The sequence below is a fragment of the Sarcophilus harrisii genome, chromosome 3 (genome assembly GCF_902635505.1).
Source record: "Sarcophilus harrisii chromosome 3, mSarHar1.11, whole genome shotgun sequence".
NCBI lineage: Eukaryota > Metazoa > Chordata > Mammalia > Dasyuromorphia > Dasyuridae > Sarcophilus > Sarcophilus harrisii.
Window position 1 is genome coordinate 186,671,716 of NC_045428.1, and position 27,957 is coordinate 186,699,672.

A 27,957-nucleotide genomic window follows, 5' to 3' on the forward strand; every position below is an offset into this window, starting at 1 on the left:
ATGTCACTCCTTTCTTGGATTCCATTAATCAATAAATCTATCATCAAATATTGGAATACACGGGAGAGCTGTTGGAATACATGGGAGCCACCTGACAGTGGCTGCTGGAGATCCAATCCAGAATGAATTTCCTCTTGTGAGAGGATGATACAAGGAGATTGAGAGGCAGTTGCTGTTCTCTGACCTGACTGAGAGGCCGTTGCGTTGCCTGACCTCTCTCCTCTTCCCTCAGTCTGCAACACCTGTGCCAGCAAAGGCTGCCTTGCAACTCTTTCAGATGTTATGATTCACAGCTATGGAGGCTCTCGGAGAATTGACCTGTCCCTTAACAATCAAACATTTATGAATTGGTTTGTATGTGCCAGGAACTGTGCTAAGTACTAGGGATTTTTCTTCTTCTTTTTCTTTTGTGAACTTCTGAATATCTTAACTGTTATTCTCTTTATATTGTGAATACCTTCTGGTTATGTAGTTTGATGGATATATGTTTGAAATGTAAGCAATTCTTTGTAAAGGGCTGAAACTCTTGAATTCATGCACTGAGGTTCAGACAAGCAAGCACTTAAGGCTAATTACCAATTGGACAATACTCTATTAGCATTTGCTTGGAAAATGGCCCTCCCCACCATTCTGTGCAGGCTCAATCTGTTGGTGTATAGAGAGATGAGAAGGAGGGAGAAAAGGGTGGAGTCAAAAAAAGCCAGAGTGACTCCTGGCCAGATTCATGTTGCTATTCCTCTCTCGTCCACAAAGAATAAAGATCAAAGACTTACTGCTCCCGACTCCAGCTGATTCTAAAGTATCCAGGGTGCTAGTGCGGTCATCATATTCTTTACCCCTCACTACCTTGTCAGATGATAGTCCTTTTGATATTTTTTTTGCAAGGTATCCAGTAAGTGCATCCTTATCTGCTTTTGGAAGCTGTATAGCTTCAAACTGGCCAATATGAAAAGCTGGCCAAGGGCTTATTATTCATATCATTTTAATTATTTGCCAGAAATCCAAAACTTGTTCCCAGACATATTCTTATCCACTTTGATATTTGCTTCAGAATAACCAAATAACACACAGGACCTGGAATATAAACCAGATAAATTCATTGAAGAAATGGGGAAAATTGCATGATTAAAATCAGAATGGCAAAGATGGACCAGGTAGACAAAATAAGAATTTTTTACCTAATTTTTTAGGGTGATGAGAATTTTCTTAGTAGACTATACAACTGGAATGTTATATAAAACAGATGTCACATTGTTACTGGTTTGTTTATTCAGTGCAAATTTAAGAACATTAAATTAGCATAAATACCAACAAACCCAATGGTTCCTCAGCTAAGACTTCCAAAAACCCCAACTCAGTCACTTCTGATGGGCTGTGAGTCAATACAGTGGTTGAAAAGATATTCATTTGGATCAAGTAACCTTTTTTGTGTACTTTGAGATTAAGGCAATAAGTTTCTGAAAATATAAAAACCTCAAAATGCAGTACTCAAGATGCTTGATAGTTTCCAGAAGAGCATTATTATGGAGTGTTCAGGGCAGACTAGCACCTCTGGTGTGAGCTCTTTTCAGGGCTGCTCATCCACCATTGCTGTCCACTTCATCCAACTTTCACTTATGAGAGTATCATGCAGGAAGCCATACTTCAGTAAAACTGTTTTGTCAGGTGGGCTAAACCAAGTTAAGTGTAACCAACAAGCCTTAAATCCACTAGTGAGATAGGGACATGTCTACCTTAAGCATGTGAAAACTTCCTTCTGGTGGAAGGAACAGCCATGAAGATAGCTGAAGCAGGTGGTATCGACAGCTTAAAATTTGATCAGACATCAAAGATGCCAAGATCATACAGTGCATTCTAGTTATCTTGACTTTTGTCTTGTTTCTAGAGTTGGATGACTCTAGAATAGAGAGGCTGACAATTTTTTTTGCAATACTGCCTCACTGAAGTCCACTTTATGCACAAGTCAAAATATTGCCACATGAAGTCATCAATCCTCTTTTTAAAAAAGGACAAAATAACACTACTTCTCTTAAAAGTTCTAGTGTTGGAGATGACTTTTTCTAGTAGTACTTCACAATTATTCATCTAGTATGTTTTATCCAATATCATTCACTCATTATTACCATCAGTTTGCTGTTATCCAATATAAACTAGTTATCTCTCCAATATCACTAATAGAGAAACATTAATTGGCTTTTACAAAGGAATATTAATTGAAAAGATATAACAAGAACTGAGGTATAAAAACCTCTAAAGCCGGGAGCACCTACTCCTCTACTACCATGTATCTTGATTTGACTTAAGTGGTATCTGACAAGGTGGTTACTATAAATATTTCATTCCCTCTCAAGATCACTTCTGACTATGCCATAATTCATGTATGAGATGCTGCTTTGCTTGCATGTATGCATGTGTATATTTCATAGTATCTTATAATAAACATTTAATAAATATTCAATAAAAGAATGCATTTTAATGCATATAAAATGCAGAGGATTGAGGAATCTCTATTCTATATTAACTTGATTGAATAAAACAAATAAATACATACATATTTGGCATTATGGTAAAATTTGAGATTTCTTGTGAAATTCTGTTTATTAAATTATATTTTCCCTTTTTAACTCATTAAATATATATTAGAGAAGAATTCACAGTGATCCTCTCCCTATGACTCACTGAAGTTTATTTCTTGAATATGAAAAGTGCTATTGTTATGATTCCCACAATGAGAGATGCTTCCTATTATGTACATTTCTCTTTCTTAACTGAAAGCACAATTGTGATACTTGGTAATAAGGAGATAGCTGCTTCCTAATAAGGAAGAGACTTGGAAAAGAAAATAAAGTTATAGAAAGTGTTTTCAAACTAGGTGAAAATGCTTTAGGCTTCATCTGTTGTGACAATAGGAAACAAAAAGAGGAATTATGGACTGGAAGGTATTTCTGAGACTAATGTATTATATATAATGAGCCATAGAGAATAAAAACTCTTTAATCCATTCAAAACTACTCCTTATCTAGGGTACTCCCTTTATATGCTATTCCTTTCACTATTAATGCACTTTCACCCATGAAATTGTCCATTTGGGGAATAATTTTGTCCATATTTTTCCAGATGAATTTTTACCTTCTTTCTAATCCTTTTCCTCTTCCCAGTTTAAAAGAATCAAATAGGAATTAACTATTTTCTTTGATATATATATGAAAACTTAACACTTCAGACAAGGATAATGTTTTGATCCTTTAATATCTTGTTTCTTTGAAGGGAGCATATAAAATTTTAAGACTAAAGGCAAATTTTATAATTATCATCTTATCAATTATAAAAATAACAATAATAATGCCAAAACAAATATGTACCTCATTGGTCATTATAAGGATACACACATATTCCTTTTCAAATTGTAAAGCTTATCTATCTATCTATCTATCTATCTATATAGATATAGATATAGATATATATATATATAGGTTAATATCATGATGAAAATTGACACCAACAAATAACAATAAAGCTACCCTCCTTTTCTCCCATCATTCTGTATCCCCTTCATATAAAAAATATGAAATTAGTGATCTTTCATTATACAAACTTCTCACCTTTGTCATACACCTCAAAGTTCTAGCACAGAGAAGATACTTAATAAATGCTTATTGAATGAATGAATGAATGGACATAAGAATCATGTGGCCTTAGAAATAAAACAACATAGGATCAAAGTGCAGCTTTGTTTCTGCTATTACTGTTTTCCACTTGAAAAAAAAAATCCACAACATTCTCCAGGTTCCAACAGTCATGGAACCCAACTACCAACTGTAACCTTCCAATGTGATTATGTGCCTGTCTTATATACATGTTTCCTTATCCCTATCTTCTCAGAGATCCAAAAATCTGACTGTAGCCCCTCACCTCTGTCTGGAAGATTAATCTCCAGATAGATTAAGACCCCTGAAAGACAGCATAGTCTAGAAGGAAGGTAAGTTTCTAGTTAGCAGTCTTTAGTTCTGACTCTTGACTTTACTTTGCTAGGTCATTTGACTTATTTATAAAGTGAATAGAGTAATTCCTGCACTATCTCTATCATTTCTATGATATGAACATAATACAGGGGCAAATACTTGGAAGTAGCAAAGCAAAACAAAACACTATGCAAATGTTAACAGGTATGATTATATGTAGAAAACAGGTATTTGCTTGACTTCCCAGATACATGCTTCATATAAACCAGAGTGACTAAGCTCAGCTTCTCTGCCATGCAGGGAAATAGTTCCTTTCCTCTTAAGGAAATAATCCCTTCCAAATCCTAAGCTTAGGACTTTTATTTTTATTTGAAGGCATATGATAGTACCTTTTCCCCCTTGTACCATTTCCTGGTCTGCTCTATTTGGTTCTGATCACATGTTGATTCAGCTTGCAATATTTAATAATTTAAAAAATATATTTGATCTCTGAAGTTTTCATGTTATTTTATCACCTCCTCTTCCCAAATTGTACAAGTCTCAAGGATAAAAACTTTATCTTCTGAGTCTTTTGTAGTATATCTTAGCCCTTAAAGGTACAAAATTATTTACAATATATGTATTTGAAAGCACAGTATTGATTCATTAACTATAACCATTACTGTTACATTTTCATCTATGCTCTTGTCCATCTGGGAGTAATTTAGGCTGTATTCTTCTGGATGAATCCTTGTCTTCTAGTCCTATTCCTTTTCCCGATTTAAAGGAATGAAGAATAAATTTATTATTTTCCTTGATCTTGATAAAGAAAATTTCATATTGTAGACAAGAACATTCCATGTTACTTCAGTATTTCAATTTATAAAGGTATTTAATATTATAGTCAAATATTTTGGAAAATAAGGGAGTTAAAAAAACTATTATTTATTTGATTTTTTAAAAAAATTATTGAACTAAATACAAAAGGAGAAAAAAGAGAATAGAAATAAGAAAGAAAAAGAAAATTAAAAAAAAACCAAAACAAAGTATTGTAATGTGCTCAGCAGAACACCAGGAAAATTCAAAATGTGTAATGACAAATTTCTATTTCAAGAAAGCATATATAATAACAGAAAAATTATATTCATGAGTGTCCATCTTTTCTTTGCTGCCTTATAGGTTACTTTTTTGTTCTTTACTGAGTACTTTTTGCTTTATTCTTTTTTCCTCTTTCATCCTCCCCACCTCCTCATAGCAGACTATAGTTAAGAACAGATATAATTATATATATATAATATGTGTATGTGTGTGTGTGTATTCATACCCACCCACAAATTCACACACACACATACATGTGTCTATACACACACATATACACACATAAACACAGACCTACATAAATATATACCTACATATACTCAGACATATATACATTTACTGGTTTGTAAACATGCATCTAAAACAATAATAATTTGGCTGACATATAATGTAGATTTCTCTCTTGATTGAATCTTTAAATTTGACTTTGTCTAAGATCTGTGATTATTAGTCCTACTTTTTTTCCAGTAAATTCTGCTTCTGATCCTTGTTGTACTGTTCCTTGATGATTCTTCCACTTAATTCTGCTCTTTAATTTGTCTATTACTTAACCTCCCCTCCCCATTTATGCATTTCTCCTTTATCTTTTTCCCCAACCCTTTTCTTCCCATTTTATCCTTTGCCCATTAATCTATACACCTTGTCCCACTGCCATTAATCTGCACATTCTTCTATACCTTACCTTATTCACTTCCCTCCCCCCATTCCTTTCTCCTTATTTCTTTATAGATTTTGGAAGCTGTTATACTGTCCATGGCATATTATATTGCCTATTTAACCCATTCCTGATGTGAGAAGTTTTCAGAACTAACATGCCCTCTTTTCCCCTTTGTGTCTCTTCTTCCTCTGTACCTCATTTGTATAACATTATTTTTACCTTTTTCCAGTTTTGCTTTTTAGAGTCAGATCATACTCAACTCTGCCCCAATTTTCTTTTGAGCTACCCAATTACTGATGTCTATCTTAAATATAAGGTATGCATTTCCACATAAAAGACTTAAAACAATTTTTCCATGTTAAGTTCCTTGAAATTAATTTGAATATTGTCTCATATATTAAATTTTCTATTGAGTTTGGGTTTAATTGAAAGTCCTGAAAATCTGCAAGTTTTTTGAATGTTCATTTTTTTCATTCAATATTATGGATAATTTTCCTGGATATGATATTTTTGGTCACAAACCTAGTTCTTTTAATTGCTGATAATACATGATTCCAGAACTTACAGTATTTCATTGTGGTTGTTATTAAAGTCCTGTACAAATGTAATTATAAACCCAGCATATTTGAATTTTTGTTTGTTTCTTGCAAAATTTCTCTTTGATTGGGGTGTTTTAAAGTTTGGCGACAATATTGCTGTGTGTTTTCTACAAAGGATCTCTTTGATGTGGTGATTGGTGGATTTCTTTTTTTTTTTTTTTCCTACTTTCCCCTTGTGTACTATAATTCCAGGATAATTTTCTTGGATTATTTGTTGCATTATTATGTAAAGGTTCTTTTTTTAATTACAATTTTCAGGTAGACCAAATTGTTCTCATATTTTATCTTCTTGATCTGTTTTCCAAATCTGTTCTTTTTTATATTTTCAAATTCTGTTCTATTTTTTTCATTCTTTATATTCTGTTTTATTATTTCTTGGTCTCTTATAGCACTGGCTTCCCTTTGCCCAATTCTAATTTTTTAAAGAATTATTTTTTTTCTTTAATACTCTGTATATCTTTTTCTAGTTGGTTAATTTTTTCATAATCTTGTTTTTCTTGGATTTTTTTTTCAATGTCTCTTATTTGATTTTTAAATTTTTTTTTTGAGTTTTTCTATACATTTTTCTCCGAGAGCAGAGAACCATTTAACTTCCTTTTTGGGAAACAAGTTTTTTGTTTTTTGTTTTATTTTACTTCAGTTTAAGATGAAACACAGTCTTCCCCGAATTAATTTCAATAAGTTTTTATGGTTGGATTCTTTCTTCCTTGACAATTCTTTTTCTTTCTTTCATTTTTTTTAATGAGAGGTAATAGTGTAAGCACTGTAATCATGGTGTGGGGGGGATGGTACCTCTATCTTCACTTCTGACCTGGCTCCACCCTCCTGTAAGTGTCCCCAGCCAGCAGCATCCTTGCCCTCCCCCTAGTTCTGCACTCACCAAGTGTGCTACTTCCTTCTAGTACAGAACCATGTCTCAGTTAATCAGTGAAGATTCCCTCAGTTTTCTTGGGCTCAAATCCTGACTCCTCAAGCTGTTTGGGAAATAAAAATAAAAGCCTCTTGTCCAGGCTTCAGTCATCAAACCCAGCCAGCCACAAAGTGCCCCACTAGCCAGGAGGTGTTTGCAATTCACACTGGTTAATCCCCAGCCTGGAGTTTTTTTTAGATCTTCTTGGGTTGTGCCACACGGATCCCTGTTCTGCCCAAGTCATCTTGATTTTTCACCTGTCTGTTTCCCCTAAGGCACAAATTTGTTCTGTTTGTGGGGGAAATAGGATAGTTTGAAATTTACTGACCTACTTTGCCATCCTTGCAGAGTCCCTTTCAAATAAGGACTCCTTTATATAACAGTTAATGTTCTTGGATTACCTTAAACTAGGCAACTGTGTTCAGTTGCTTCTATAATTTGCTTATTTATTTCATTCCACTGATGCATTTTTCTATTTTTTTGTCCATTGTTAAATAGTTTTGAGAAATAATATCATATCATATCATATAGAAATTCAGTAATGACTTGGTTCCTTTCCATCTATTTTCTTGAGATTCCAGAATTTTGCTCATCTAAATAAATTTTGCTATTATTTACTCTTATAAAACTACTGCTTAGTAAAGCAGTTGAAATAACAATAAATATATTTTAATATAGGTATATAGTATAATCTTTTTTGTTTTTAGATTATACTGGTATGTATAATAATTTTTTTCTAATTATTTAATTTCTCAATAGTATTTTATTTTTCCAAATACATGTAAAGATAGTTTTCAACAATCCTTTTTGTAAACATTGTCTTTCTAGTTTTTTTCTCTTCTTCCCCTACCTTCCTCCTCCCAAGGCAGCAAACAATCTGATATATGTTAAATATATACAATCCTTTAAAAAATATTTCCATATTTGTTATATTGTACAAGAAAAAAATCAGATCAAAAGGGAAAAAATCACAAGATAAAAAACCAATACACCAAAAAATGTTACTGTGTACAATATTTTCCTGATTCTACTCACTTCATTCAGCATCAGTTCATGTAAATATTTCCAGACTGAAAGTAACCCGTTTATCATTGATATACCATAACTTATTCAGCTATTTCCCATCTGATGGACATCCACTCAGTTTTCAGTCTCTTGGCACTACAAAAAGAGCTGCTGCAAACACGTGGGTCCTTTTCCTTCTTTTATGATCTCTTTAGGATGTTGGATGTTGGAAAGAAATGAGGCATTCAAAAAGCATTGAATATTTAACAGCAGACAGACCATCAATAAGAATTTATTGATAAATTGATAAATCAATCAGGCTCTATGCTAAACTCTGGGATAAAAAAAAGCAAAATTAATTCCTATTCTCAAGGCGCTTGCAGTCTAATAGAGGAGACAACATATAAGTAAATATATACAAAATAAACTATGATAAACAGGAAGAATAGGAAATAAGGAGATGGCATTAGAATTAAGAGGGGATAGGAAAAGTTTACTGTATAAGATGGGATTTCAGTTGGAACTTTAGGGAAGTCGGAGAGGTTAGTAGTTGGAGTGGAAGAGAAAGATCATTTCAGGTATGAAGGGACAGCCTGAGAGAATGCCCAGAGCTGAGATGGAATGTCTTATTTGTGGAAGAGTCAACAGGACACTGTTGAGAAGAGAAGAGGTTTCAGGACAGAATCTTGAGGGACATCTGGGGTTACAGGGTATGGTCTGAAGAAAGCAAAGAAGACAGAGAGTGAGCAGTTAAGAGTTGTAGGAGGAAAACCAAGAAAAAATGATGTCCTGAAAGCATAGAGTGAACATTAGTCAAAGGCTACAGAAGTGGTTCAGTGAATAGAGGACTAGCCCTGGAGTCATGAGGATCCAACTCAAACACTTAATTATGACCCTTGGAAATTAACACTAATTGTCTCAGAAATAAAAAAAAGAAAACAACTGCAATGTCAAATGCTTTTGGATTTGACAACTATGGAATCATTAGCAAGGAGAAGTTGCTCTGAAAAGATAAAAAGTCCAAAGTTGGACTGGGGTTAAGAAATGAGTGAGGGTAAAGTGGAGAGCACCTGATGTAGATAATCTTTTTTGAGGAAATGGTGACAAAGGGCTAATGACTAAAGTACAATAGCAGGAAAGGAAGAATGAAGTGGAGGTTTTTTATCAAGACAGGTAAGCTATAAACACATTTATAGGCAATACAGAATGAATCAGTGGAGAGGAAGAGATTACAAATAAGTGAGAGACAAGGGATGACAAGAGGAGAAGTCTGCTAGAAGAGATGGGATAATGGGATTACTTGATGTAGAGGAATAAGAAGTAAGGTCATTTTGTCATGTGAGAAAGGGCTGAAAGAAGAAATAGTGGCAGAAGGGAGAAGAGAGATATCATGATGAATGGCTTTTTTTCTTCCTGTAAAATCTGAGGCAAGTTTCTTTGCTAGAAAAGTAGGCTGAGAAAAAGCCATGGGAGGGATAAACAATTATGAAACATCTGTTGTGGAGAGTGAGTTGATAAGAGAGGTACAGCAGAAATTTCTATAAGACAGAAGATTCACTGCTCATAAAGAAAATAACAAATCCTCTGGATTATATGAAAAGTTATCCCTCAAGAGATCGAGGATATCTTCATTGCCCATCTTTATAAAGAAAAAGGAAAGAAACTATCCTCTGACAATCATAGAAGGAGGTTCCTCTTAGTTACTGCTGGCAAGATTCTTTCCAGAGACTTCTTTAATAGATTGATTTTTCATCTGGAAGATGGTCATCCAAGAGTCAATGTGACTTCAGAAAGGGCTGCAGAATAGTCAGCATGGTGTTTACTGATCTAACAACTCCAGGAGAAATGCCAGGAGCAGAATAGAGATCTTTATACATTGATATGAACAAGGCTTTTGATACTCTCAGTCATGAGGACTTGTGAAGTCAAGGCAAAATTTGGTTATCTGGAAAAGTTCACAAATATTGTACTTCATTTTCATGATGGCATATTTGCATGAATTCTGGATGAAGGACAATCATTCCATGTTTTCCCAGTCATCAATGAAGTAAAGCAGGACTGTGTACTTACTCTCATGCATTTTAGCATGATTTTTTCCACCATATTGTCAGATGTTTTTGATGAGGATGAAAACAGCACCAAAGTTAGCTACTACACCGTACTTTAACTTGAAAAGGCTGCAAGCTAAGACCAAAATGGAGGGAGAGATGGTACATGACTTTTTGTTTACAAATAATTTTGCATTCAGTGTAGCCTCTGGTCTGAGATGCAACAGAATATGGTTTAATTCTCTGCCACTTGTGCTAATTTTGGCTTAACAATCAATACCAAGAAAACAGACGTCTTCCACCAGCTAGTACCACACCATCCATAATGTGGAATTTTCTGTCAAACTGAGCTACCAAGTATCCAAATTCTATTTCAAAGAAAGCAACTCCAAAGGACTGGCCATTCTGTAACCCAGATATTAAATGCATGTAACCTAAAAAAATTATTTTACAGAGAACTCACACAAAGCAAGTGCTCACATGGTGGTCAGAAGAAGCAGTACCAGGACACTGTCAAGGTCTCTGAAAACTTTAGTATTAATTGTGAGACCTGGGACCCTGGCACCAAAGAAGTCACTGTGTACTACAGGCAAGGCAGAATCACAGTAGCACAAAGGAAATGTGAGCTGTACAAATCAAGAGACATCTCTATCCCAGTTCTAAAGGACTTCTTGAGCCTTCTGAAATCACATTGCACTGATTAGCCACAGTCAAACACATTGTACTTGGAGCACAACATCATGATGTCATTGGTCCTCTTCAAAAAGAAAGGCTGAACAATAGAGTTGGATTACTTAGCAGTATTGAAAACTCAAGTTGAGGTTGTATAATAAATGCTTGTATTGGGCTTACTCAGAACAGTTGAGGTTATGTGATTTTCTTTATTTTCATTCAACAGATGATGGAAAAGGACAGAACTATGTAGGAGATAACTGTGAAGGGCTCTGGTTGGACCTCCTCTACCAGGAATCTAAAGTGGTTGCAGGTAAAGTATAAATAGAAACCTGAGTTGTCCCTGGAACAATTGCTTCAGTGGATGAGGTCAGATAACATTTTGGATTTCCATACCTGGGTGAACTCTCTGAAGACCTTTTACTGAGCCAACTAACAATGTTAGAACTTTTATATTCTTTGCTCCTTTTTATTAGCCTGATATGTGGAGTTATTCAAACTTGGCCTTATAAAGAAGAATTATCTTTGCTTTTGCCTTTCCTTACCTTTCCCCTCTTCTCTCCTCTCCTCTCCTTTCCCTTCTTTTCTTTTCTTTCTCTTCTCCTTTTCTTTTCTTTTATTCTCTTCCTTTTTTCCCTTCTCCTCCTCTCCCCTTCTCTCTTCATCCTCTCCTTTCCCTTCTCCTCCCTTCCCTTCCCCTCTCTTCCTCTCTTCTCCCTTTTTGCATCCCTTCTATCTCTTTTCCTCTTCTCTCTCTCCCCCTCTTTTTCTAGTGTTGAATTTTTAAAAACCATCTTTATTTCTTATTTGATATTTGGAGTTTTTAATATTTTTGTACATAAATCATATGTTTCTCATAATTCTTGGTTTCTTAGCATATAATTAAAAAAATTTTACTATTGGCGCATAACCTTTGTTAATCTTACAAAATACAACTCTTTTTATTGCTTGTCACTATATTATTTCTATTTTTTCCAGTTTATTCCCTAATTTCAGAATTTTGGGGGGAAGTGGCTATTTTCTCTATATTTTCTTCTTTTCTTTTAAAATGTATGCTTATTTTATTATTTTCTTTTTCCATTTTTTTCCCCTGAGGCATTTGGTGTTAAGTGACTTGCCTAGGGTCACACAGCTAGGAAGTGTTAAGTGTCTGAGCCAGATTTGAACTTAGGTCCTCCTGACTTCAGGGCTGGTGCTCTATCTGCTGTACCACCTAGCTGCCCCTCCATTTTATTATTATACATATTTTCAGAAATTTTTGAGATTTTAGCTGGATTATAAACATTCGGCTTTGTTTACTCGTTATTAATTATACATATATGTAAATACACACATATATGCACATTGATGTATATAATATATACACATATACATTTTATCATTAGTGATTTGACATTACTTAGGCTACATTTAGGTTTATGTTTCCTCTATAATTTTTTTTTACTGTTTTATGTTTTAGAAATATATGATCAGCTTTTCTGCCTTTTTCAAATATTTATATTTTTATGTGCTACAACATGGATTTTGTGAATTATTTCATATTCTAAAAAGAGAAATTTCTAAAAATATTTTTGATAATTATTCTAACAATCTTTTAAATTTATATTTTCCCTGTTTATCTTTTAAAAAATTATCTAGTTATAAATAATAGATATTGAAATTTCCTAATTATTATGAAAGTATGGCTTTTTATAATTTGATAATTTTTTCTTAAATACTATGAAGCTTGTGCTGTTGTTTGTATGTGTGTGTATGTACTTAATGATAATATTATTTCATTGATCTTGTATCTTTAACTATAATGCATTTTCCATTTCTTATTTCTGATATCAGATTATATTGTTTTCTTACCTAAAATCATAATTAAAATTCCTTCTTTTTTGGAATAATATGATAAATAATAAATATTGTTCCTGGTCCTGATTTTTGCTTTGTTGTGTGTCTACTTCAATTCAACAAACTTTTAGAAACTGCTTACTAAGTGCTAGGCAACGTTATATATCAAGGGGAAAAAAAAAACTCTCCTTTTTCTCAAGGAATTTCCATTTCTTCTAGGGATTTATAATACATACACAGATAAATCAACAGAAAATAAAGACAAATTAATTCAAGGTAATTTCAATAAAAAAGCCCTAAAGATTGGATTGATCAGGAAGGACTTTGTGCAGAAAGAGGCTTATGTGCTATATTTTGAAGGAAGCTAGAAATTCTGGTCAGTGAAGATGAGAATGAAAAGCATTCCACCCATGAAAGAGACAGTGTTGTACTTGAGGAATAGTTACCAGGCGAGTGTGACTGGAACAGAGGGTAATGGTGAATGACATAAAATTAGCTAAGAAAAGTTTAGCAGAAAATAAAACGTGGAAGATTAAAAAAATCTTTGGATTTTATATTTTATTCTATAAGTAATATAGAGCCACTGAAAATTTTTAAGTAGGCACAGGGCATAATCAGATTTGCTATAAGAATATTAGTTTGGCAGGTATATGGATGATATATTGGGGGGGGGAGCAGGGTGAGACTAAAATCAGACAGACAAATAAATGTTTTAAGTTATTGCAATAATCTAGAAGAGAGGTGATAAGGCCTCAATTATAGTAAAGACTTTGTAAGTGGAGGGAAGGAAATATATCTAATAGACTATGTAGAGTTAGTATATTTATTTAATACAAAAATTCCTTGTTTTTTTCTTAATCTGTTCTTCCATACTCTTTCATCTTAAAGAAAAATTTAAATCACACACAAAACATATATAAGATTATAAGTAGTTTTTCCTCCACTTATTTGTTTTGTATCCATTTTTTTTTTTTTTCTGATTTTCCCCTCTTCCTTTTACATGTCAGCTTTTGATCCCTTTGGTATGTTTCATTCATGTAAATCGATCCATTCTAAACTCATCTTGCAGACCCTCTTTCATCTCATTACTTTTCTCTCACAAGTTTCTTGTATCAACTTTTATGACTATTTCCCCTTCCTTCTCTCCCTCCCTCTCTCCTTCCTTCCTTCCCTCTCTCCCTTCCTTCCATTCTTCCTTCCTTCTTTCCTTCCTTCCTTCCTTCCTTCCTTCCTTCCTTCCTTCCTTCCTTCCTTCCTTCCTTCCTTCCTTCCTTCCTTCCTTCCTTCCTTCTTTCCTTCCTTTCTTCCTTCTTTCCTTCCTTCATTTCTGCCCAAATATTCAGACCTTCACTTCTCTCTCTGCCCAAATATTCAGAATTCCTCCTTATCCTACCCAAATACCCCCTCTCTTTACTTGAATGATATTGAGTGTGTCAGTTTTTCCCAGATTGTATTTGTTTGCTTCACTGCCACCCTTACGTTTTTTACTTACTGGGTTGCTCTAAAATCTGATAACTCATTTATGGAACATAATAGTTAGCAATTTTATTCACCCTAAGTCTTCTGGAGGAGAGAGACAAGAGCTTTGCTTTTCCTCTAAAAGTTTTTGTGACTCTCATCATTTTACTTCCCACCCTACATGTTAAAAATTTTTTTATCTGCTTCTTCTCTATATTTTAATTTTTAAAACCTCTTTTAGTCTTTTTGTCCCTCTATGTTTTTTTCCTATTCTTTAATCTACAATAAAATAGCCATGTCTACATCTAGAATCAAAACAGCATTAATTTCTTTGCTTGATTTCATCTTCTTTATTCTTTTTAATTTACATCTATATGTTTCTCTTTTTGAAGTGTTTCCTATCAAGTATTCAACTCAATCAAAGTTTATTTTCAAGAAATAATTTATAGTCCTTAATTATACTGAAAATCCATATCTTCTCATTGATAATTAGATTTAGCTTTATGGAATATGCTATTTTGAGGAGTAGAAACAAATCTCCTTTACATTTTGTAAGATTATATTCCAATTTGTTCTTCCGTTTGTTAAAGACAAAGTACAGCCCTGGATGATATAAACTTATTTGCTTGCTTTCTGTATCCTGAAATACTTCTTTGACTACAAAGTTATGGTATCTTATCATTATGTTTCCTTGGGAGTTAAACTTGGATTTTTTTTCTCTGTCCATGGTCTCATGGATTCTATGGACATTTTCTTCTGTTTCCAACCCCTCAGAACAATTTTGTTGAGTTAATTCCTGAAATATGCTATTATTTCTTTTAATATTTTTGTTCATCCTGTTTTCAAAGTCACATGCTTGGATTTTATACCGATTCATGTTTTGATTTCCTTCTACCAAATTTTATTCCTCTTCTATGTTTTTGAGTTCCAAATATCTCTTTTCACCCTGCCCCCCTGCTGAGAATATAGGATGTTCCAAAATCTTAGTATAATAATAATTTTAGTAGCTTAAACTGAACTAATTTTTGTGGTATATTCTTTATTTTCCTTTAACATTTCTTTTTTGAGAATTCTGATTTCTGCCTTAATGTCCATAATTACTTAAAAAAATTCTCTTCCAGCTCATTCTTAAGTTGCTTTACATTGCTTTTACTATTACTGGAGATTCCATAGAATTTGTTGCATATCTTTTCTTTTGATCACCAATTTCTGATTTGCTATCCTGCTATCCTGTTATCCTTCACTTTATGGGGTTTATATTTATATATTCCATGCCACTGAAGCCTATCTCTTTAACACCAATATTCTCTTTGCTAAATGGCTGTGAATTGTAAGAATAAAAATTACAAATAATCCTAAAGACCAGAGAAGAATGGTAGGTTGACCTATAATATATAGTAAATGGTGATAAATGAGAATGATTTTTGCATGAAAAGTAGGATGAAATTCAAAGTTATTGACATGTATGACTAAAATAAGGACTAAAAATAATGAATCAGAATAGAACAGACAGCATTCTACGTGGGTACTTCTAGTTTATATATATATGTTACATTGCTTGCTAGCTTCCCCCATACTCTCATTCTTTGTGAATTTCAGTGCTACTTTATCTAAATGGAACTGAGTTTATATTTAATCCTCCCCCCTTTTCTTGGCCTTCTTACCATCTTCTCCTTCCCCTCTATTCCACATAATGCTATGTTAAATTCTATATTGTTGGGCTCCTCTTCCTATCCACTACCACTCATTTTCTTCCATTTAGAACAATAAGACTTGTTGACTCTAATAATCTCCTCAGATTAAAGGTTATGGTGAGTGTTTAGTCCCATATATTCTTTTTTTTCCCTTTTTTTAATTGTAACTTTTTATTGATAGTTCATATGCATGGGTAATTTTTTGCAACATTATCCCTTGCACTCACTTCTGTTCCAATTTTTCCTTTCTCTCCCTCCATCCCCTCTCCTAGATGGCAAGCAGTCTTATACATGTTAAATAAGTTATAGTATATCCTAGATACAATATATGTATGGAGAACTGAACAGTTCTCTGCACAGGGAGAATTGGATTCAGAAGGTAAAAATACCCTGGGAAGAAAAACAAAAATGCAAATAGTTTACACTCATTTCCCAGTGTTCCTTCTCTGGGGGAGCTGATTCTGTCCATCATTGATCAATTGGAACTGAATTAGATCTTCTCTTTGTCGAAGAAATCCACTTCCATCCGAATACATTCTCATACTTTGTTGTTGTTGAAGTGTATAATAATCTCCTGGTTCTGCTCATTTCTTTTTTTTTTTGGTTCTGCTCATTTCACTCAGCATCAGTTCATGTAAGGCTTTCCAAGCCTCTCTGTATTCATCCTGCTGGTCATTTCTTACAGAACAATTTCATATACCACAATTTATTCAGCCATTCTCTAATTGATGGGTATCTATTCATTTTCCAGTTTCTAGTCATTACAAACAGAGGTGCCACAAACATTTTGGCACATACAGGTCCCTTTCCCTTCTTTAGTATCTCCTTGGGGTATAAGCCCAGTAGTAGCACTGCTAGATCAAAGGGTATGCACAGTTTGATAACTTTTGGGGTATAATTCCAAATTGTTCTCCAGAATGGTTGGATTCATTCACAATTCCACAAACAATGCATCAATGTCCCAATTTTCCTGTATCCCCTCCAACATTCATAATTATTTTTTCCTGTCATTTTAGCTGTGTAGTGGGTATCTCACTGCCAGGTATGTAGTGGTATCTCAAGAGTTGTCTTAATTTGCATTTCTCTGATCAATAGTGATTTGGAACACTTTCATATGAGTGGAAATAGTTTCATCATCTGAAAATTGTCTGTTCATATCCTTTGACCATTTATCAATTGGAGAATGGCTTGATTTTTTTATAAATTAGATTCAATTCTCTCTATATTTTGGAATGAGGCCTTTATCAGAACCTTTAACTGTAAAAAGTGTTTTCTCAGTTTGTTGCTTCCATTCTAATTTTGTTTACATTAGTTTTGTTTGTACAAAGGCTTTTTAATTTGATATAATCAAAATTTTCTATTTTGTGATCAATAATGATCTCTAGTTCTTCTTTGGTCACAAATTCCTTCCTTCTCCACAAGTCTGAGAGGTAAACTATCTTATGCAGTACCATATATTCTTGATGGGAGAGAAGAAACAGCTGGGATTATCCCATTTTCACTTGATAAATAAAAATATTTTTCTTTGAAGTAGATGACATAGTAATTGGATCTGTGCTTCTAAGCCTCTTTCCAATACACAGTATACTGATACTCTCTGTTGCAAGATTTGGAGAGTACAGGGTTACCACTTCCATTAAGATGTAGAAGCAGGGGAAGATGGTAGGGGAAAGGGGTCATACTGAGTAATTGCTTAGAGGAAATATTGAAAAGACAATGTATGTTACTCTAGCCAAAACTCAAAAATAATGGCTTGGTGAGATAGAGAATAAAGTTTATTGAGGACAACTTAATTTAGTGAGTCAGTTTTTTTTTTAATTTTTTTTATTAGGAATTATCATTTTCTTTATTTTTCATTAGATATTTGGTGGATTTCAAGATATAGTGATATAGTAAGACTGAAATTCAACCTCTTAATCCACTAACTTGGCAAAAATACCCAGTGAGTCCCACAATGTCATATTTTGTATTTTGAAAACCATAAAGTTTTATGCAAAAGAGAAGTATTATAACAATCTTCATTACTACTTATCTCACCGGTGCCTTTGTCCTACTTTGTCATTAAGTTTGCAGCAACGAAATTATTTTAGGTTACATTTCTTAAGAATACTACCATATTTTAAAAAGCTAAGTATCCATAGACATAATTATTGTCTTCTGAATTGGCACAGTCAGTCTAAAAGACTTAACAGAAATCATTTAAAATAGTCAGTATGGTTTTCCAATAACAACAAAAAAGTTGATCCTAATTCTATACTACTTCGCCCCCCCAAAAAAAAAAATTAACAGAAGCACAGTTCACTACTATACTGGTGCAAAAGTAGGATATCTGTTGCATTTCTTTGCAGGTGGTTAGGTCTGTTTCACTTTTATATTGTCAACTCAGTCAACCCTGCTTTCTTCTAGGCTCTGGACACACAGGCTAGGATCTAATTAGGAGATGGGTTACTTGATATATTTGATTGTACTTTCTGGAGGTCTTATATCTGAACCACTGGACACTAGAAATGGAAAAACTCACTAATTCAAGTTACTTTTTCTATCTATCTATCTATCTTTCTGTATGTCTATCTGTTTGTCCATCCATCTGTCTGTCCATCTATCTGTCTATCTATCTAATCTAGTTATCTATCTGTTTGTCTATTTATAAATATATTTATGTCTATCTTGGACAGGTGCTGTAGATGGAAAATGATGGATTCAGAGTTGAGAAAGAAGAAATCAATCAAGATCATATCTGGAAAATTGCTCTGCATTTTCAATGATCACCAAAGCACAGTGCCACTGAAGCCCATCTCTTTAACACCAATAGTCTCTTTACTAAATGGCTGTGAATTGTAAGAATAAGAGAAGAATGGTAGGTTGACCTATAATATATAGTAAATGGTGACAAATGATAGATAATGATTTTTGCATAAAAAGTAGGATGAAATTCAAAGTTAATGACTTGTATGACTAACATAAGGAAGAAAGTTTATTAATGAATCAGAATAGAACAGAATTCTACATTTGTATTTCTAGTTTATTAAAAGAACCAAAGGAAGATCTCTAGAACTTTGGATAGAATCACTAGGATGAAATCATTGAAGGATACAGGCAAATATCTCCTAGAGTTAGAAATTATGCATAGTTTATCATCTATCTAAATCTCAGTGATGGGATAATTAATTTATTTCCATATCTAAGTAATCATTTTGGGGACTTTTATGGTCAAGACTGATTTACAAAGTTATTATCAAGTTCTAATGAGATAATGTATGCATATATTTTTAGGAAGCCTGAAGCCAAAAAAAAAAAAAAAAGACAGTAGCATTAATATTAATAGCAGCAACAGGAGCAACAATAGTAATAGTAGCAGAAATAGTAGTAGTAGTAGTAGTAATTGAGTAGTAGAAGTAGAAGTGGTGGGAACAGCAGTAGCAGAATTTGAAGCAGCAATAGTAGCTATAGCAGTAGGAGTCAAAAGAAAATAGTAGTAAAGATGTGGTGATAGTTGTGGTAGTAAATGACATATTGTTGAAATTCCAGTGACCATTACTTGGCTTCATAGTCAAAAGTATAGAATTCAAATTGCAATATGGGCTCAAGTAAGAGATCATTTTTTCTTGCTTTTTCAGGATTTTATTGGTAGTGAGATTTGTTTGTATGATTGTTGTTTTTTTTTTTAATTGTTGTTGTTGTTGATTTCTTTTGATCTTAGTAACTGGCCTCTTGTTTCTATCCTGTATTCAAAAAAGGTCTTTTCTGAGCCAGCTCCTATATTGACTAGCATTTATATATATAGATGAAGAAATAAAATGTAGATGGTTACATAACCTTTGTATTGTATTCTCAAAGTGACCACAGGTAATTTATCTGGGGTGGGCAACTTAAAAAATTCAATCATTGAATAAATATCTAAAGAAGAGCATTTGGTTATCTCTCCATCTCAGAAACACTTCACTCAAGAGAAGAGTATGATTGTGTGGGATTACTAGCTATTTTTTCCTAGTTGCTTATTATTTATAATAATAACAATAATAATACGGTCCTTTGTTTTGTTTGGAAACACAAATACCTGGGAAAGCACAGCTTGGAATCTTATAAACTGCACAGACTAAGCAGGTGTGATTATCTGGGATGTCACACATTAGTTAGGAGTTGGAGGGGAGGATATCAAGGAAGTTTGTACTAATCAAGATCACTTAGAACCAAAACGATTCAGCTTCCTGATTTGTATTTAAATATCCTATTATTCTTCTGTTCTTGAAGTTCTTGTTGGTGAATGGACCTTTAGAATGAATGTGGCACAAGAGTAAAGAGGTTCGCACCATAGAAGTCACCAGGAGCAAATATGATAGACATTTTCTTAGTGTGACAGAAATAGAAGAAACAAAAGAGATAATGGTCTGACAAACACAAGAACAAACCCTAGGAATCAGATGGAATCACTGCTGTTTGTCCTTTATGCTGGAAGAGGACTATGACAGCAGGGAGATGGTGTTGGGACATTCAAATGAATTGGCTTCAAGTGAGGGAGAGCTGTGTAAAGTCACCAACCTCACCTTTTTCTCAAGAGACATCTGGGTTCATTAGCAAGATATAGACCAGGACAACTGGAGATGGCCCTGGATACAGTAAGATCTTTAACTGATCTCAGTTTGACAGAGGCAATACCCATTCAGTGATTAAGGCTAGATAAAAATTGAAGCAAAGAATGGCCTCTTTTACCTAGTCAAAAAAAAAAGAAAAAAAATCAATCTGGAAGGGGAAGACCCTTAGAGTTTTTGGCCAAAATGGAAACAACTGTTTTTTATATTCACTCTGAGGCAATCAGGGTTCAAACAATGACCATTTGGAGTTTGGTCTGGGACCTTTTGTTGGATAATAAATGGAAGCCAAAGTTATCAGAGTTTAAGGTATGGTTATTAAGAAAGAAATTTCGTCAGTAAATGCCAAAATATCTTGAGAGGTTTCAACAATTAAAATTTACTTTGCTTTGGGCAGAGCATCCACAGATAAGGGGATAATACTCTATGTGAACAGAAGGAAGCAGAGAAAAGGAAAGAAAGGAAAGAAGGAAGGAAAAAGAAAAGAAAGAAAGAAAAAAGAAAAAGGAAGAAAGAAGGAAAGAAAGGAAAAAAGGAAGGAAGAAGGAAAGAAAGAAAAGAGAAAGAAAGAAAGCTGTATTGTCCAACTCGTCAGTTTTAGTTGAGTCTCCAGTGGCAGAGCTTGTACTCCTACTCACAGAGGTGGTTGTTCGTCATCCATTTTCAAAAACGACTATAACATTATGGAGGTGACATCATGACATGCAAGTGAATTGGATTTAAGTAAGGGAGGATTGTGCAAGGTCACCTGCCTCACTTTCTCCTCTAGAGTCATCTAGGTCCAGTGGTCAGATTTAGAAGATGACTGCAGATGGTTCTAAATGTAATGGGAATTGGAATCACCAGGAGCTGAAGAAAGAAGAAGGAAGCTAGGTTCTCTAAAAACCTTGGCTCTGACAAAAGGAATTTATTGGGTATTACGTAAATTCTGTAAATTTATATCTATTCTTGGTCATTGATGATTGGTGAGACTTTGGGCAAGTCACTTCACTTTTTGGGGTCTATTTTCTTATTTATATGGTAAAGAGGTTTTGACTCCTTTCAGTTCCAAATCTATAATACTAGGATACTAGAATTCTGAATAGATAATCTTAAAATGTAGTGTACTACTTTTATAATGGACACTGACTGCTATGGTTGTATATATTACAGTAACAAATAGGATATTTTCTAGATAAGGACAAAGGAAAAGAAAATTTTCTACTGGGTTGTTGTCTCACATTCTAATTTTATATTTACTTGATTTAAGAAAAAATAAACTGTTTATATGAATTCCATTCCCTACAAGGGAGAGGAAATTTTGGCATGAAACATTGCTGTTTTTCTCTATTCTTTTATATTCTTTCCAATATTCAACAGAAAGCCCCTATAAGATTCTACATATATACTCTTTTCTGGCTAAAAATTTAGCCAGGGTGATATTGGCTAATATTAACTTCTTTTTTTTTTGTTTAATAAATGCTTGAGGTTCTATGCTGGGAACTATAGGATATTCAAATTTTAATAAGAGATAGTCCCACCTCTCAGAGACTTTCTAGGTCTAAGGTTTATACCTTCCAGAGGAATAAAAACTAAATTTGAATTTAAAAAACTCAAGCATTTAGCGCTTTTCAAGAAATATATCATCTTGAATTGAATGATCTTTTTGGAGAAAACAGTATAGTCCAGTAGGAAATTAAAGATTTTGATACAGGCATAGCTATTTGTGTACTATGAGAAAAAACATGGAAAGTTATAGAGATTAGAAAGCTGACTTCAAAAACTTTCTCAAAGCACTATCCATATGATTGTGGATAGGCATATCCCTTAATCTTTTAGGCACTGTTTCATTATATGTAAAACCTCACACAACCTCTGTTGTGAGAAAAAAGTGTTTTGCAAATCTTAAAATGCTATGCATAAATGCAAGTTATTATTGTTTTATGTACCAGCAGGACCTGTTAAATAATGTTATTTATGAATCTGTACTATCTAGGCCCTTCCAGATGAATGAGGCAACTCTGACTAGAAGTAAACACGGAAAACTAAAACCAGTAGTTTAAAAATATGTGAACAGAGGTCAAGAGTAGTTAGGGAACAAATAAGACCACAAACAAAAGCTCAGTCCTAGCTTTCTGAGGAAGCATTTCTATTTTTTTTCCTGCATCTTAGAGCATAATCTATTCATAAAACATTTTTTGTATTTTGGACAGACTGATTTTTCTTGGTTGTTTAATTTTTATAAAAAATTTATTAATCCATTATACATTATCCCGATTAGGGAAGCTTGGTACCACCATCATCACCACCACTTGGAACTGAACTGCTCTTGGTTCCTGATCCTTGGAGCATCTAGAATATTCTGTTTCCTGTTCTTGGAATTCCTATTGGTGAGAAATAATTTGAAATGAGAACTGAGAAGCTAAAGGGGAAAATGTCATCAGGGCCCTTCAGAATGTTTCTGTGTAGAAAGGCAGAGAAAATGACCATTTCTCAGTCCTGTTTTTAATTGTCTAAAACTATATCTCAACAAAAAATATATGTAATAACAATGTAATACCTTCCCTCTTTAGGCTACCCATTAAATGTAAGATAACTTTAATTATAGAGGGAGTATTTCCCTTATATCAAAGCAAAATCTTCCTTCCAAATAGTTCCTAGTTCTGCCCTTTGGAGCCAAGCAAAAACAAATCCAGTTCCCTTTGAATGAGGATGATTAAGAATGGAAGCAGGATGGGCAGAAGGCCACTGACCAGCTTTACCTATTTCTCGTTTGTGGGAAAGATGAGGATATCATTCAGACTATATTATCAAAAAGCAGAGATAAGAACAATAGAAATAGAATTTTTTAAAAGTTGTTTGGGCTTAGTGCAACTAGGTCAAAGGAACATGCATCCCCAGCAAATTGAATTTTGTGCATGGGAGGGCTAATGGAGATTCACTTGAATTAATTAAAAATATTTTCTCAAGGAAAAACATCCAACAGCACCATGAGAAGAAGGAGAATTTTGCCAAATGGTGAGAATTTAATATTTGGTACTCATCTCATATTTTCTTACTCAGTCCCCATTTTCCCTGTGAATCCATGGACCCATTTATTTTGACTGATCTATCTGACGTTTATCCTCTATAGTTAGTGATCTTCAAGACAATGACAAAAAGAATTCTGATAGAATCTTGAGATCAAAGTTCTGGTCCTATCCTTTCCACTTATTAATCATGTGATTCTGCAGCATGCACTTAACTTCACTGAACTTCAATTTCCCATCTATCAAAAGGATAAGATAATAGCAACCCAGCCTACCTCACATATGAGAAAGCACTCTGAAAATTCTCACTAAAAAGTCTTGTATTAGTTCCACTTTCTCCCAACTTCTCAGTTGCTCTTTCTATAAATTCTGCTCACATAGCATTATTTACTTTGGTGAATGTATATTACCTTACCCTCACTCATATCATCTCTCTTATCAACAGCCTCAGTTGAACTCTCTGGAAATCACCGGGCCAAGGTGGATATATCACCATGTTCTTCATATTGGACTCTACCACTAAATACACAACAACATCATTGTAAGCCTTTGATGATACCACACTTAAATCAAAACCAGGCCAAAATCAAGGTGTTGTCCCATCCTGGCTACAAGAACACATCTGCTCCCTCATCATGCTTCAAACACCAGGGCTCAGCTATACAATTATCGCATGCCAAGAATTCGACAGTGGCTGTATCCTTACCCCATCTTGGTCATCAGTGCCCTACTAAACCTACAACCACACGTTCATCATGCCCTAAACATTGGGCTAGAAACGTAATTCCATCCTTGCCATTTTCTGATTCTAGGGTAAAGACTGCTGATGTCATAGATTTGCCATGCTCAGAAAAGTGGATAACTTCTCCATCTAGCCCTGACCTGTGGAATAAGGCTTCACTGGACCAAGAGCACCTTCCTAGGATTTCTCAAGGATTTGATCATTGGGCTGAAAATGCACGACACCTCAATCACTGGACCACCATTTCTTCTTCCCCTCACTATCAGAATGAGGTTACATCTTGTAGAACCTGCAGATCGAGAGCCAAAACTAAAAGTTCTTTATCCTTAGACTATGGGACCAAAGCCACAATTATTCCATTTTCATCCTATAATCATCAGTCTAAAGTATCCCAATCACTGAAGCACTATGAAAGGAGCATAAGCTCCCCATTACCATTAAAGATCTTCAGTTACAGAGCCAAAGGTACACCACTGATATACCGTGATCCTTGCTCTAAAACCAGTGGTGAATCAGGCAGATATCATAGGGAAAGTCCTCTATTATATGCTGATCGGATGATAGACAGTGTTCAAAGTAGACTAAAGTTCAATCAGTGCTTCAAATCTCCAGATGCCAAACATTGCATTATACATCCACTAAGATCAAAAAGTCATGAGACTGAGACAAAGTTACTCCCTGATTACCAAGTCTCACTTAAGAAACTTCTACTAGATCCAGAGTACCGAGATAAATTTCTTCTTGACTCCAAAAAGGATACGGAGATTCCTCTGAGCCTCAGTTACCAAAGTAATGATGAACTTGAGCCAGATCAAAATGCTAAGTGTCTACTGACTCCTACTCACCATGTTAAATCTACCTTTGATGTTGATCAGCAGCAAATAGAGGATACAATAGGTTCTAAAGCAGAGGTTCATTTTGCTTCAGATCTAAATCACAAAATCAAATTTAGACCGAGTATTGACGACTGCATGAAATATGACCCAAGACCTGAACAGCAGGATGAAATGTCATCAGATTCCGACTTCCTGATGAAAGATAAATCAGATTCTGGCCAGGAGATTAAACTTCCTTCAAAACCCACAAATTGGGTCATATTTCCTCTAGACAATAACCCCAGGGACATATCTTCCCAGAACAGTCAGATTGCTCCTTATTCAAGTCTTGAGCAACAATCTACATCTCCTCTGGACAACACACAAGAAACTTCATCTCCATTCCTTAAACAATGGCTCAAACCTACACAGGCTCCCAAATACTGTACCACACATTTTACATGGCCCAAACATCCAGACACACCTTCTTCAGAGTTTGACTTTCAGCAAACATCTCCATTGAGCTTTGAACATAGACAAATAAATACACCAATCTTTGATGAGCAGTTGGAGTCTATAAGAGATTCTCTCTCTTCTGCACAAGGTCATTCACATCTTTACCACTCTGCCAAGGCATATCCAGACAAACAAGGTAAGGCTGTATCCATTCCCAAATATCAGAACCAGGCAATAAATAATAGAGAATCTTCATGGTGTTTTAATTATATTAGGCCATATATAATTAAGGGTGGTACTGTCCATAGTAGAACTGTTAACAGCATCATAAGTTCTATCCCTCAGAAGGAAATTAAAAATGACATCCGAAAGCAAATTCTTCTTAAGAGGATGAAGGAAAGTAGTAATCATCGGTTTGGATCACACCTCTGTGCGAGTTATAATGTCTGTGTCCTTTGTGCTTCCTGGATTCCAGATGGTTGTCCTCATGTGGATAAAATGAATGGACAAACCATAGCACAATTGTTGGCTATACCCACACCTGTGCCTGGTTCTAATACAAGGATGGGCATTAAATTTATTCTCCAACTCCCCCCACAAAGGACATCTCCTGATATTTACTCACCACACACAAATTTTGGGGTGCCCCACCACACCCATTCATCTACCATTCCTTCATCATTCCATTCAGAATTTATATCCCATGAATCTCCACTGTTATCATCGCTTGGCTATAACCATGCTAGGCATCAGCACTCAGCCAGAAGAAAAGCAAGTAGGAGTTCAGAGCTACTACTAGGAGAAATGTCCAGGAGGAAAGAAGAGTCAGTAGAATCTGTGGGAATTTTCAAACCTTTTCTGGAGAGATATCATATGAAGAGGAGGGGAAATTAAAATGTCATTCTTAAAGCAATTGACTTCCGGTGTATCTTTGTGAAAATCTGTTTTTTCTTCTGAGTTAATTATTGGCCTTTACAGACAGGTAGAAATTGAATTTGGCTTATTGATTCATATGACAGTTATGTACTCTTTTAAGTATTTGTGGTAATAAGCTGCTATTTCTCCTTTTATTTCTTCCCATTTATTCTCTTTTAATAAAGAAAGAATGAATGGCTCCCATATTACACAGTGTAGCAGTATAGCTTATATTCTCTGTATGTTATATACCTCACAAGGGTTGATAAGAACTTGATGTCCATAGATTTTATTCATATTGTTTTAATCTAAGACATGAATTCATCATTTCTCTGTTGAAAGATATGTCTTTCAGTTATAGTACCATTTTAGATTAGCTTATCCTTCTTGTTAAGATCCCAAACCACGGACTCCATTGTGTTAATCTATCCTGACTGCTAACTCTCAAGAAAGATAGAAACTTGGTCTGGTATGCATATAATTAGGCTTGTTTTATCTACAAACGTCCAAAGTTACCTATATCTCTTGGGTACTGGTTAGCACATTCTTAATTATAGGATAATGTGTGTGATACAAATGTCATCACTGAGAGCACATTTAAACACTTCCAAGTGTTTATAATTTACACCAGAATGATTCCTGAAGTAGAATTTAAATCAGAAAGGCAGTAACCTAGAACAAATAAGTATTTCAAAGAGTAGCTGGATTCTTAGAAACACAGGACAGCTTGGTGGACCAGTGAGTTGAATTTTGGACTTGGAGTCTCAATAACTACCTGCACGCCTCTGAACAAATCACTTGACTTGTTTGCCTCATGTTTTCTTATCTGTAAAATGGTAATAATAAGAGTACATGCCACTCAGAATTGTTGTGAGGATCAAATAAGATAATAAATGGAAAGGGCTAAATATCATGTCTGACACATAGCATAATAAGAATGTTATAATTATTTAGATGGCTAATCCTTTATGCAGTTTTAAGCTTTAATAATTTTAATAAGCTATTAAAATAGCCATTAAAGGTTAAAAATACATTAACATTTTTGGGACACCCTATATAATTATAATCCTTTTCAGGACACTAGCTATTTGATCACTAAAACAGATGAAATTGTTTTTAATCACTTCATTGCTGCAGAAAAATCAGTGGCAATTTTACTAGGGGGAGGATTCAATGGAGGACTAAACTCTTCTGTCTAGAGATTTTGTACAGTAGTAGTCACAAGAGCAACAAAACAATGGATGAGTAGGTAAGATGATTATAAGTTAAAACATGTGACAATTGGAAAACTAGATGCTGCTTTAAAACCTAATCTATATTTGGCCGTTTCCCTGGTGAAAAATTACTATAGGCAGAAATGCAACTTTTCTTCTGATTCTGTTCTTTATCCTGATTTACAGGAAATTTAATATTACAAAAGGGGAGGCAATAACTGTTGACTTGATATCTGGTTTTTGTGAAGGGAGTATAGTTAGATGAGTTGTAAGGCTTACAAAAGCAATATTTAATATTA

The 27,957-nt window shown here is 34.3% G+C and overlaps 1 protein-coding gene across 2 annotated transcripts; it reads left to right on the plus strand.

Moving 5' to 3' along the window:
* Positions 1-3,831: 3,831 nt before the first annotated feature.
* On the plus strand, positions 3,832-26,576 carry LOC100929144. 2 transcript variants are annotated; one of them, XM_012546041.2, is made up of 6 exons: positions 3,832-3,979; positions 11,158-11,244; positions 18,595-18,776; positions 22,769-22,877; positions 23,458-23,505; positions 23,962-26,576. In XM_012546041.2, the coding sequence occupies exons 5-6, from the start codon at positions 23,478-23,480 to the stop codon at positions 26,421-26,423; spliced, it is 2,490 nt and encodes an 829-aa protein (XP_012401495.1). In that variant the 5' UTR covers positions 3,832-3,979; positions 11,158-11,244; positions 18,595-18,776; positions 22,769-22,877; positions 23,458-23,477; the 3' UTR covers positions 26,424-26,576. The 2 variants fall into 2 exon arrangements, with proteins under 2 accessions (XP_012401495.1, XP_031814714.1); XM_031958854.1 differs by lacking the exons at positions 3,832-3,979; positions 11,158-11,244; positions 18,595-18,776 and adding an exon at positions 21,056-21,422.
* Positions 26,577-27,957: the final 1,381 nt, after the last annotated feature.

Excerpts from the sequence above, each read along its gene's own strand:
- LOC100929144 (XM_012546041.2), top strand. The coding sequence starts at position 23,478 with ATGAGAAGAAGGAGAATTTTGCCAAATG. Across the intron at positions 23,506-23,961 it reads AAGGAGAATTTTGCCAAATG|CCTCAGTTGAACTCTCTGGA; the intron begins GTGAGAATTTAA and ends TCTTATCAACAG.